Source organism: Argiope bruennichi, chromosome X1 (assembly GCF_947563725.1).
Source record: "Argiope bruennichi chromosome X1, qqArgBrue1.1, whole genome shotgun sequence".
In the NCBI taxonomy this organism is placed as follows: domain Eukaryota; kingdom Metazoa; phylum Arthropoda; class Arachnida; order Araneae; family Araneidae; genus Argiope; species Argiope bruennichi.
The window spans coordinates 55614543-55627463 of record NC_079162.1 but is presented as its reverse complement, the minus strand read 5'-3'; the positions used below and the strand labels follow the sequence as shown (position 1 = coordinate 55627463).

Sequence of the window (12921 nt, the reverse complement as noted above, 5' to 3'; positions counted from 1 at the left end):
AAATAAAATTTAAGAAGTAAGCTGAAACAGATAAATTAATTCAATCACACGTTAATTAAATTAGTAAATTAAGTATTAATTACAATTAATAAATTTTATATTTAATATTAAGTAATAATTTTTAATTAATAATATGATTGAAATAACAGATATTTGGAACGCATATTTAAAAATAACAATAGCACTATTATTTGTTATTCAAAAAATCGTGGATCATACATCTCTAATTTTTAATTCAATTTAACTGTTTCCCTGAATACGCATTCATTAGCATTCACTTTAGATCAACCATTACTTTCGAAATACTAGCGACTGCTTACATTGGTTCTGAATTCTAAGAAATGAAATATTGTCCCGGATTTTGTAAGTCGTTCATGTGCCGAACTCGGATTTTCTATTTTCGTTCAAAAATGAACGAGATTTCCTTACGCCGGTAAATCCAAAATCGAAAGTAGTTTGAATCATTTAAAACATATTTGTTGTTAAACGAAAAATAAATTAATTCGACTAATAAAATGTATTCAGTTGCAATTACAAGAGTTTGAAAAGGCAGGTTTATGATCATTAACTGTAGTCACAAATCTTCTGCAGAAATTTTCGTAATAAAAAAAAAAAAAATTGAATTCTTGTAGAGATCATTTCAAAAATATATCTAATCTAACACATTATTGTTCGATAATTAAAGGAGATGAATGTACTCACAAAATAGGATTCCATATAGTGTTGATTAATATCAATCAGCAAATCAGAAGTTCGGATATCAATAATAGTTTTTGCAAAAACAACGAACAAGACTGACTCATTCAAAGTTAGTAAAATTGAAATTTTTGGTAATATTTTTGAAAAAAATGTGGATTTTTGTTTGTATAACTTATTTTTTTATGTACTAATGATTCTGTTATTCCATTTAATTTGTTATGCTAATTTATATAAATACTAATTACAGCCACTGTAAAATTTAGGTTTATAGTATCGAATTTCATCCAATCTCGCCAAACATAGTCCTAATAATACTAACCGGTTTACCACATTTGGTAATATTCCAACTTGGCGACGGTATCCTGCTATATATTAAAACCGTCCCGTACAATTAAACGAGCAACTTTCGCTATCTTACCAATTCGCTCTTTCACCGATTGAAAAAGATAATTTTTTCGTGACTAAAGGTATGAAATATAAAGATATCATTTCAGTTTTAATTTGCTTATTCTTTAGAACTACATTTTAAAATTTAATTTACAAATAAATAAGATAGATATTCATTAAAGTCGCACCAGTTTAATAAGAGATTTTAACTAGTACTAGTACAATTCTTGTTTTCAGTTAATAAATTGAAGGCAAGAATTGGTGCATTCAATTAATAAAATGAGGACAAGAATTGGTATTTCTAATTACTTTGGTACTTTGTATACATTGTAATACTTCTAATTATATACATCTAAATACACTGGTACTTCTAATTGTTGTATTCAATTAAAAAGACTGTTAAATGCATTTTATTTTGAGTTCTGCTTAGTTAATTTAATTGACATTTGTTTATTTTGTTTTATATTGAATCATGTGTTTTTATTTTGAGTAACTATATAATGATTTCTGAAGAGAAAGTTTATATTTCTATGTAAATTTATCTGAATTTTGACTTGTAATATTTTTATTGATTCTTTTTTCTGAAATTTTGAGGGTTTTTCTTTATAATAAGAACTTCATATCGAAGTTGCTTTTTTATCAGAATCTAAAAGATGCCCATCATGTAGAATAGAACCAAACAGAAAACACATTCTACAGTTATAAAAAAAAATCAGTAATTCAAAAAAAAAAAAAATGTATACATACACAATTAACAATTTTTGCAATATTTTTACAGTATTCAGAATATCAAATAACATTCTGGAAATATTGTACATTATATCTTGTACTAACAAGTTATATGTTGTATCTCTGAATTATGTATTTGATGCAAACTGTTTAACATTAAAAATGGCTGAAATAAAAAGGAAATTAGCCAGTACTTGTGTATTAATTGTATGCCATCATTGAACTTTTGGTTTAACAGCATGTCATTAGCAAAATTTAGGTTTAACTGCATGCTATTAATGAACATAGTCAATAGACTAATATCACATCTTTGGTTTGTTTTTACTGATTAAGCACTGACTGCAATTAAAATGACATCGTTGATGAATTTTTAAAAATGGAAATTAATCACAGGCATACTGTTAATATACAAGTGTCAGTTCACCAGATAATTTTTCTATCTTGTCAAAAATAAATGCTAACTTTATGCAAAAGTCACAGTTAACTATACTTAACCAATAAAGCTGTTTGGTTGATTCAATTGCAAAATTGAATGTAAGTAAGAATTTCTTCTTTGAGTTAGCAAAATGGTTTCCTGCAAAATTTTGAATGTTGCATGTGAAGTTATTATCTATTTATTTAAAAAACTTTAAGTATAAAGTTTTGGTTGTATAAGCCACGAAGCCTCCTAAATGTGTCCTTCTGTCATCTTTATTTGAAGTTATAAATAGATCTATGTTCAATTTTTTTTTTAAATTTAGAATTTAAATATATGTAGAAAAGTTTGATTTAAAGTTTTATGCTCTCTAATTTATTTCTTAAATTAACAAAAAGAGCAAATAATTAACAATCTAGCTAAGAGATTCATAGAATAGCCTTTTTTGGTCATGTGTTACTTAGTTATTTTATGCACAGAATATTTAAAGAAAGAGTAGAATGATTTGCTATGCAATTAAAACATTTCACCTAAAGTATTGTATTTAACAAAATAGTTTTGATACTCATTTCAGATAACTATGGAGGAAGAAAAAGCTGAACTGCCAGTGTTCCGTATTGGCAAACGACAGCCACTTCTGGTTTATCCACTTCATGCGGTAATTAAATTTATATTTTAATCATTTTTGTAGTAATGCTATTTTTTAATGCAGAAAGTTGTTATTATAATTTCTTTCAGCATGGTAATTTTAATTTTGAAATTCAAGTTATATTATAAAATGAAAACATTTCACATTAAATATTATGTTTAGTGAAAGAGAAAAAAGATTTCATTTTGGGTAAATATGGAAAATTTGAAAAGATCCATTTTATCCAAATGCATACACACACACACACACACACACACACACACATGCACACCTGTTTGCTTTCATGAAGTAGTAAAATGATGTGATCATTGTTGGAACAATGTCCTTTTTTTTAGATGAAGAAAGCTTATTTAAACTATTAAAATAAAAAAAAAATACTGAAAAATTTTGCAGCCCATAATTAATGTACACTTTTGAATCTAATTTCTTAAGGAATGCAAAATAAAAATTTAAAATTAGTGTTAAAAGAATAGTTTCCATCTAAATTTGCATATTATCTGAAAGCCCAGGAAACATTATTAAATGATGTTTGATTCATTCCTTATTATTTGTCTTCTTAGTTGAAAGATAATATTTTATTTGAATGAGAGAGAATTTTCTTAAAAGGTGCCATGTACAATTCTTTTAATGAATAACATTTTTCCTGAATTAAAAAAAATAATAATGAAACTTTAATATTTAAAATAAATGTCAAAAATATATGTGATATTAGTAGCAGAGTTATTAAACTATGCAAATATTTTAAATGGTGAAGTGGAGTTTTATTTCAGAGTATTTGATTCATTCATACACTGAAAAATTAGGAAAATTAGCAATTGTTTAACTGTTTATATTTGTAATTGGTATTGTTTACTTTAAGCAACAAAGAGCATATTATAGGGGCTTCTGGAATTCAGTGTACAGAATTTTTGCCCTTTTCTTTTTCAAAGAATAAACAAATAATACAGAACTCTGTTTCAAGCTTAATGTTTATAAGGATACTAGTTTATGCTAGTTATATGCTAATTAAAAAAAGGCATTAGGCTAGATAAAGGAAAAGAATGCAAAATATCCTAAATTGCATCATTTTTTAATCTTATGATGTCCCTTATTACAAAAACAAATGCACACATTGTATTATTTATATTTAAATATATATTAATGCCAATTCATCATTGCACAAACTCACATTATAATTTATAAAACTTATAATTATTCCATTTGTGATAAATAGTATAGATAGATTTACTGGGTTACATAACATAAACTTTCATGACAGATAAATAAAACTTTTATTCAGAATTGCAGAAAAATTATTTAAAATTTATTAGTATATGATGAGGTATATGGTGAAGAGAAATGTAAGTAGAATTTTGAGTAAAATATTTTTGCTTATGATGAAAAATTTATCAAATTTTAATTGAATATGGTTTTAAATCTCAGTTCATATGCAGCATCATATTTATTGTTAAAAAAAATAATTGTAATTATCATTCATCATTTTCCTTCATTTTTGAAGTTGATTTCAAATCCATCAAGATAGGAAGAAAATTATCTTTTGTTTCTTTTATACAGATGTACATCTGTCATACTTTAAGCATGGTTAATATAATATAGATCTGGATGCTATTTCTAGGCATCTGTAGTTTCTTTTATGACCTGATTTTGTATTGATTGTATGACACAATGGTAAATTTTAATTATTAATAATTTTATTTTGGGGGAATATTCATCCTTTAGAATGTAAGATGGTAATCTTCAAGCATTATTAACCATGACCTGCAGCTTCATAATAAAACAAAAATATGGATACATTCTTACTTTTTTTTTCCTTGTACAATTCATTTTATTTATTAAGAATTTGCTGAAAAAGTCTCTCTACTTTTCCTTTAAAAATAATTTTTCTTCAATGCAGCTCAAAAATTACATGACAATCATAGAATCTTTTGATTAATGTTTTAAATTAAATCTTTTTTTAAAGAACCATGTTAATAGTAAATATACATATGTTGATTTAAATGTGATACTTGACTCGGATCCATTTTTTAATTTAAATTCAGGGTAATTTCAATTGTTAAAAGTGAAATTAATCATATCACAAAATTGGTTGGCACATTTTAAAAATGAATTATCTGGTTTTGTGCAGTTTCAAAATATGTTGATTTTTTTTTTTTCATTGTTATATTCTGTTGCACATTTTCTTGAAATGCTCTCCAGATTGCTTAGTATCAAATTAAGATTTTATATTGTTTCTTTGGGTACATTATCCCCAACTTTTTTTTTCATGAAAGCATTTTTAAGTATGTTATATTTGTATCTTATTTTTAATTCCCTTTTCAGTTGAACCTCCAATTTTTAATGACTTTGATATAAAGAGGTTGAGAAAAATTATATAACTGCATTTTCAACTAAACAAGAACTGAAACCTACCAGTTTTTGTTGTATGCTTTGGGAGGTTATAATCTGACCTTACAGTTGTATTTTGAATATCTAAATATTACATTTTATAAACGATTCTGTCAATACTTTCAATACTTGTTTATTTTTATAACCCCAGGCTTGTTTGACGATTTTTAGAAAATGCCAAGAATGCTAATATAATGGATTTATATGGCAATTTTCAGATTACTCCAAGATCGTCAAACTCCATTATCCATAAGATGCTATTTTGCAAAGTTGGTTGCATTGCTTGCTATGCGATTTTTAGAGGATTACATCAAGGAAACCATGATAATAAGTTTGTTTCAGGATTTTTTTTTATATTATTATCACAAGATTACCAAGCTTTAATGTACATAAGATGCCAAGATTTTACCAAAATAGTTACACACAGACATATATATATATATATATATATATATAACACTCTTATTCAAGAATCAAATCATGTTTATGCTTGAGAATAAGAATGGAGATTTGGAAATATAGTTTAGATTTAAGCTTCCACCAAATATAGCATGAACTATATCGACAAAAAAAAATTTACTTTATTCACTGAATATGGCTTAATTATACAATTCTTGAGACTTTGCAATATTATTTTCTGCAACTACAATCCTTTTCTTTTTCACTTGCAGCAGTAATAAAAGCTTTTATTTTGGCTACATAACTCTTAATATTATAATGTGATGTTTGGAATATTCTTTCAATAATTGCTGACATTTTAAAATATATTCTTGATTCTATAATAATTTTTTTTAAAACTTTGTAACAGATCAGTTAATTTCAAGTTATAAAGTTTTATTATCAAAACAAAAAAATTGTCTCTCTTCTTTGAATTAAATAAAAATGATTCCCTGTAGAAAATCCAATAATTTATTTTTAATATATTTCATGTTTTTTCAAATTGTGGTAAGAAGCAATGCTAAAAAAAATAAATATACCATTCTTTCTTTGGGTAATTCAATTCCTCAAAGCATAAAAATATCCTTGTACATGAAAAATGTCAAAGAATGAACATAAGAATATAAATATCAAAGAATATAGTATTTAAAGGTTTGAATGACCTTTTTATCTTTAAATTTAAGATTTGCTTGCTAATTACTGGATTTTCATCATAAATTTTTTTGAATTTTCTGTTTTATATTGCAATCATAAGTAAATTGCATAAGTGAAGGTGTATTTTAAATCATTCCTAACCATTTTATTTGGCTTAAGATTTCCAAACAAACAAATGAATATTTTAAATAATTATTAAAAAATTATTTGGAAATAAAAGTATCAATATAATTATATCATATTTACTGACACTACATTTTTACTATTTTTATCCTAAATTCACTTCAAATCAATATGTTGTTCAAAGGCATATATAGAAATAAATCAGCTTTTTATTAAAAAGTAACTATTAGGAATATCTACCTATGTAAATAAACACCAGTTTCATTATTCAATAAAGAATAATCTTTCAAAAAAGAAAACTGATGCGAATTGAAAAAAATTATTGCATTAACATGAAAGATTAAAATAATTAAGTATAAGCTTATACAAGATGTATTTGTGTTATTCCGTTTAAAAAAATTCCAGAGAAACTGCAAATGACTAGAAAGAAGTTCTTTGCTTAGTATAAAATCCCTATGTCAGTGAACTTTGCACTAAAATACTGTAACAACAGAATAATATATTTTCTATTAACTTTTTGTGTTGTAATAATTTCCTCCCTTAAAAACATACCTCTTATTTACTTTGTAATAATAAGTTCTACTAAATTATGGTTGGATAAATGCATCGTAGATCCCAACAGGAACTGAAAAAAATATTTTAAGAACAGTTACTTTTTTCTTTTACCTCCTTATATCAGTTCTCTCCCACTGTTATAATTTGCTTAAATAATGTGTTGATATCATTTGAAAATTGATAATTTTTAAAAACCATGCTATTTTAAATAAGACTTCTCTCTTTTATTCTAGTGTTTTCCTATTGTGTAGCACATCAACCTACTAATTTGTATTACATTTTAATTTTAAAGAATTGTTCATATACATATCAGGTATTGTTAAACTTTTAATTCACACACTTTAAGAAGATAGTATTTTTAGATTTTTTAAAACTAAAATTAATTAAAAACAACATATGTAATTGCATAGAACTGATAAAACTGTTATGCAATTGTGAATAAATAAATATTTATATCGTGTTATCCATTAGATGTATTTGTAAAATTCAGAGGGTGTTTAGAATATTTATTAATGTTTGATCTCTCTAGAAAACAAAGCGTTATCTTGGAAGAAATTATGTGGAATATAGCAAATTAAAAATTACACCATTATCTGCTGCAGTCATCTGCCAGCAGAAATCAACAACAGTATCATCAACAGTATCAGTAACAAAGTCTTCAACAGTATCATCAACAGTATCAGTAGCAAAGTCTTCAACAGTATCATCAACAGAATCAGTAACAAAGTCTTCAACAGTATCATCAACCTCCTACTACAAAAAACCTCAGTACTTTGAGAGAAATAGATTTGATCATACATATGCTTCACCATTTCCATCAGCAGCTGCAAAAGCATCAGCTTCCAAGAAAAAAATGTCCAAGTATTCTAAGAGAAGGAAATCTGCTCAAGTGGACATCCCAATTCCAGTTTCTTCTGCTGCAGAATCAGTCACCTGCGAAGAAAAGTCTGAGCATTCTGTTTCAATGTCCTCTTCAATCGCAGCAGACAAAAGAAATTCTGAGCTTATGAAATTTGTTCCTGTACACATTCCTAAAGTTCCAGTTTCTTGTGCAGCAACATTAACCACATGTCAGGCTTCTGAAATTTCCACCAGGTAGTTTTTTATATTTTTGTATACAAATTATGGATTTTTTTCTTTTTTTTTGTATTAAATTGAAATATTTCTTTGATTATACAAAATAAATATATAAAACTTAAAGAATCATTCTTAGGTTAACTGTCAAATTGTATCAATGGATATTATTAATGTAATATGAATTTTTAAAAAAATTCTGGAAATATCTTTAGTTGCTTATTTATCTTGTGAGTATTTATACAATATTACTTCATTTATATGTGATAAATAAAAATTGGAATTTTAAATTATATTATCAATCTTTTCAGAATTCACAAGCTGCTAGATATAAATGCATTGAACTGCTGTTTTTGGGGATTTTTAATGAAATGTGTGATAAAAATAATTTTATAGGCTGAAATATTTTAAGCAACATAATTGAATATCCCACTAATATTTATCTTGAATTGTTAGAAAAAGATATAAAGAAATAGTTTAATGCTCTGCATGGCATATCCATGATGGGAGTAAGGGGATATAAATGCCCCAAAGAACAGTACTATGAAAGCAATGTATTAAAATTCACTTATTAAAATCAAATGTGATTACCAATAGGAAAAATTGTGGGATACTTTAGGCACCACTTAACTTTGCTATGCCATTAAATAGTGAATACAAAGTTAGAACTGAAAAATTTCTAAGTGAGTAATATTACTGAGAAATAATGTTTGAATTGCAACTTTTTGGAAGAATGGGAATCTTTCCTAATATTATTAGGAAATCTTAACTATTTTTTAAATATTTTTCTTCTTTTTGTCCTTTATTTATTTTCAAGAATCTGACATCAAATAGTTCTGAAAAGAAATATAATATTCAAATTGCATACTTCAGTTTAGTGTCTTTTTTTTTTTTTACTTTAGTCTTAGATTTACTAATTTATTTGTTCTTGTCTTGTATTTTGTGCCACATTTGTTATCCTTACTATTTATTACAAATAATTTGTTAGAATTACTATTTCTAATAAATATTGCTCTCAATCTGTTTCAGCAAATATTCGAATGAATTATTGGAGAAGCCTGAATTACCCGTGGATATATTTGATGATAAGTTAGTCCAGTTATATTATTTGCTTGTTAAATTATTGGTATTAAAAGAAAAGTCAAAAATAAAACAATAAATTTTTTTAAAAAAATTATGCAATTATTAAAAAAAAAGTAAAAAGTCAAAAATAAAACATTCAATGTTTTTTTTAAATATCTATGCAAAGCATAGAAATTAATAAAAAGAAATTCTACATTTCTTTTTTGCTTATTTAGAGGAGACTTAAGTTGCTGTCCTTGCTCTATTTATTTAAATGATAATACCCTGAATTAAAAGCATGCATTTTTATCAAGAAAATTTTCCTGTTTATGATATGCATGTGGCTTTAATTTGTAGTCAGTAGTTACTGTTTCCTCAGCATATGTAGTTTAAAAAATAATTTTTCTTGTATTTTGAAATAGTTAAAAAAAAAAAAAAACCGTGTAGAATCCAAACATCATGCTTGTTACAATTACTCACAAATTTTGCATTCTACTACTTCCAGCCAAAATTTAGATCAAGTGTATAAGTGCTCTGAAAAAATGAGTTGCCTAAATAAGGCTACAGATAACGCTTTCCTATTTTGTAATTAATTTGAAGTGTATGAATTGTATTTTAGAAAATTATCAACTATTTTTCTTGTGGATTTTTCATTTTTGTTAGTTTTTGCTCTTACTTTTTTGCTTCTGCGATATTAGATGTAAATAAAACTTTCTGTAGTCTTTTGTCTTCTTTAGTTACTTTCTTGAAATGTTGAAGCCACATGAGCATATGATTCTCTGTCACATGTTCAACATAGCAAATTATATCTTAATAAACTATAGTTTATTCAAAACTATATTTATCTTTAATTTTGGGTTGTATTGCAGTTTCCAATAGATGACCTTTGGCATGTTTAAAATTTTCAAATTCGTTTTATATGCATTTCATTTTTTTTTTTTTTTTTTTTTTTTATAATCTGGTATCTTTAAGTATTAAACATATTCTTGAAAAAGACATCGTATATGCGCAGAATCATAATATTTGTATGAAGAATCATGTGGAGGAGCATCGGAAAAACCTCCTTGATAATTGTTACTGTAATTTTCATTATAAAGGACATTCTGTTTAATTTTATATTTCCATAACCATTCTATTCTGGCCCACAGAACTTGCAATATATTTTTCTAAATCATTATTACAATGAATTAGTCCTTTTTTCCCCCCATTTCCTGTTTGGTAAATAATTTTTTTTCTTTGAAATATTTGTGAGGTCTCTTTCCCATTTATTCTTAGATCATAAACTATTCCCACCCCCCATCACAATTGAAATAATAATTATTACCACCAGCAAGGTTTTTATAAAATCATATTAAATAAAATAATCATATCGTTGCTTAAGAAATATTCTTTTAGATTTTTTTATTCTTTTATGAAGCATATTCCATTAATTTGTACTTGATAGCAACATTTTTCTTATCTAATTTAGTAAAAGGAAAAAATTTTAAACTTGTATTTTCAAATTGTTCTGAAAAGAAATATAATATTCAAACTGCTTACTTCTCAGATTTACTATTTTATATGTACTTGTTTGATATTTTGTGTCACATTTGTTAACCTAACTATTTATTACAAATAAGTTGTTTGCATTATTATTTCTAATAATTATTGTTCTCAATCTGTTTCAGAAAATATCCGAATCCATTATTGGAGAGGCTTGAATTGCCTGAGAATATATTTGATGATAAGTTAGTCAAATTATATTATTTTCATTTTAAATTATTGCTATTAAAGAAAAAATCAAAAATAAACATTAAATTAAAAAAAATTATGCAAAGAGTAGAAATTATTTTTTTAAAAAAAATTCTACATTTGTTTCTCTTTTTTGCTTATTTAGGGGAGACTTATATTGCTCTCCTTGCTTTATTTATTTAAATGATAATTCTTTCAGTTAAAAGTATGCATTTTAACCATTTTTTATAGAAAAATATTATATTCAATATTTTAATTTGTAATATTTTTCTTGGCATATTTAGATGAAAAGATTATTTCCTTAGTGTTTTTAAACAGTTTAAAGTGCTTCTGAAATCTCATCAAGCTAAAATAATTTTATTTGTATCGCATTTTGTTCAAATCCGAAAAACTAGTTCATGGTAATTTCTAATAAATACATTTGCTTTCAGTAAACGTTTAATTTGTGAATATAATTGCATATAAGTTTAAAATGTTTTATTCTTTGATTATTAATACTGTATTTAGAAAGCTAGATAGATATTGAAATTAGATCATTACCACGCCCTATCAAGAAATGAGCATTATATATTCTTTGTTCTGTTCTTTTCTCTACCTCAGGATTTCTTTGGATTTCAGCATAAATTTTAAATTAAAGAAAGACATTAATTAATGCTAATGTAAGTCTTATGCTGAAGTAAATCCTATGTTACCTCTAAGATGTGTACATTTTTATAATACTCCGAAAAAGAGGCTTTTACACCTATTTTGTTGACTTATCAATTGAATGCTTGTAAATGTAATATGACACTTTTTGAATAAATATCAAAGCTTTTTAATTTATGTGAAGAGCTGTAAAAGCACTCAGCTTAATTATTTTACTACGAAGAATTTATAAACACATCCGACTTTTCTTAATAAAGAAATTCTACTTAATTTTAATAAATAAATTGCTGAAAATGTAGCGCAAATTATGAAATGTTACAAATGAGATTTTAATGTCAATAAAACTGTGAAATTTAAGGAATGTTCTTTGAAAGTGCATCCCCTGTATTGATTGTCGAAATTCTTTCAATCATATAAAAAATTATGATGATTTCTTTTAAGAAAATGATTTCGTAGGCAAGATAGTTTTTGAAATTTTAGAAACAAAGCATTTACAAAGCAAGTAATAATCTTTTAGATTTGTCTAGATGGTGCTTATTCTGATCATGACCCAATTGTAGATTCCTATACCCTTAGAGATAGACATATATTCCAGTTCGAAAACTGCTTTTAATGAATAAAAAAATTGTGTTTCTTGTTGTTTGAGTCAATAAATGTACTTCTGAAAAAGATTGCAAAGTTTGTATTTTTAATCAGACTCACTGTCCTATTAGTCATTTTTAAGTAAAATTTCCATGTCATATTTATTAGCACAAGATATGCACGATACATCTGCTATACTGAATGCTGGCCAATGCCGTGAAGACTACGTACACCCACACATATGATATTTTAAAATCTAATTAAAACTTAATTAATTTCCTAATTTTTATCATAATTTAATCCATATCAGCTCCATTCTAAAATGGTCTCTTACTTCCTAATCCAATTTCACCTTTTTTATTTAATTAATGCCACATGCACTCTATAAAAATGCTGACTTTTGTAAATTCTAACTCTCCGAGTGAAGATATAAAAATGTTTAATATTTGCAACATTATTTTAAAAATACCTACATTCCTTTACCTAAATCAACACGTGTCACAGAAATCCCTACCAGAATCTCATAGTTTAAAATCACCGAGAAAAAAATTTCGGGTCTGTTTCGCTCTTGTGCTCTTGTAGTGCTTGTGAACGGACGTGTTTCACATCGCTTCTTGTATATGTTACGGCCAAAGCCCGAAGTTTGTGTGTGTGTGTGTGTGTGTGTGTGTGTGTGTGTGTGTGTGTGTGTGTGTGTGTGTGTGTGTGTGTGTGTGTGTGTGTGTTGGCGCTTTATAGTCCAAGCCGTTTGACATACAGTTATCAAATTTGGCATATATATATCTGGGAGATC

The 12921-nt window shown here is 25.9% G+C and overlaps 1 protein-coding gene across 1 annotated transcript; it reads left to right on the top strand.

The window, feature by feature from the left end:
* The first annotated feature begins 689 nt into the window (after positions 1-689).
* LOC129959229 (uncharacterized) lies at positions 690-8133 on the top strand. Its single transcript, XM_056072053.1, has 3 exons — positions 690-808; positions 2805-2888; positions 7564-8133. Exons 2-3 carry the CDS (start codon positions 2811-2813, stop codon positions 8131-8133), a joined length of 648 nt encoding a protein of 215 aa, XP_055928028.1. The 5' UTR covers positions 690-808; positions 2805-2810.
* Positions 8134-12921: the final 4788 nt, after the last annotated feature.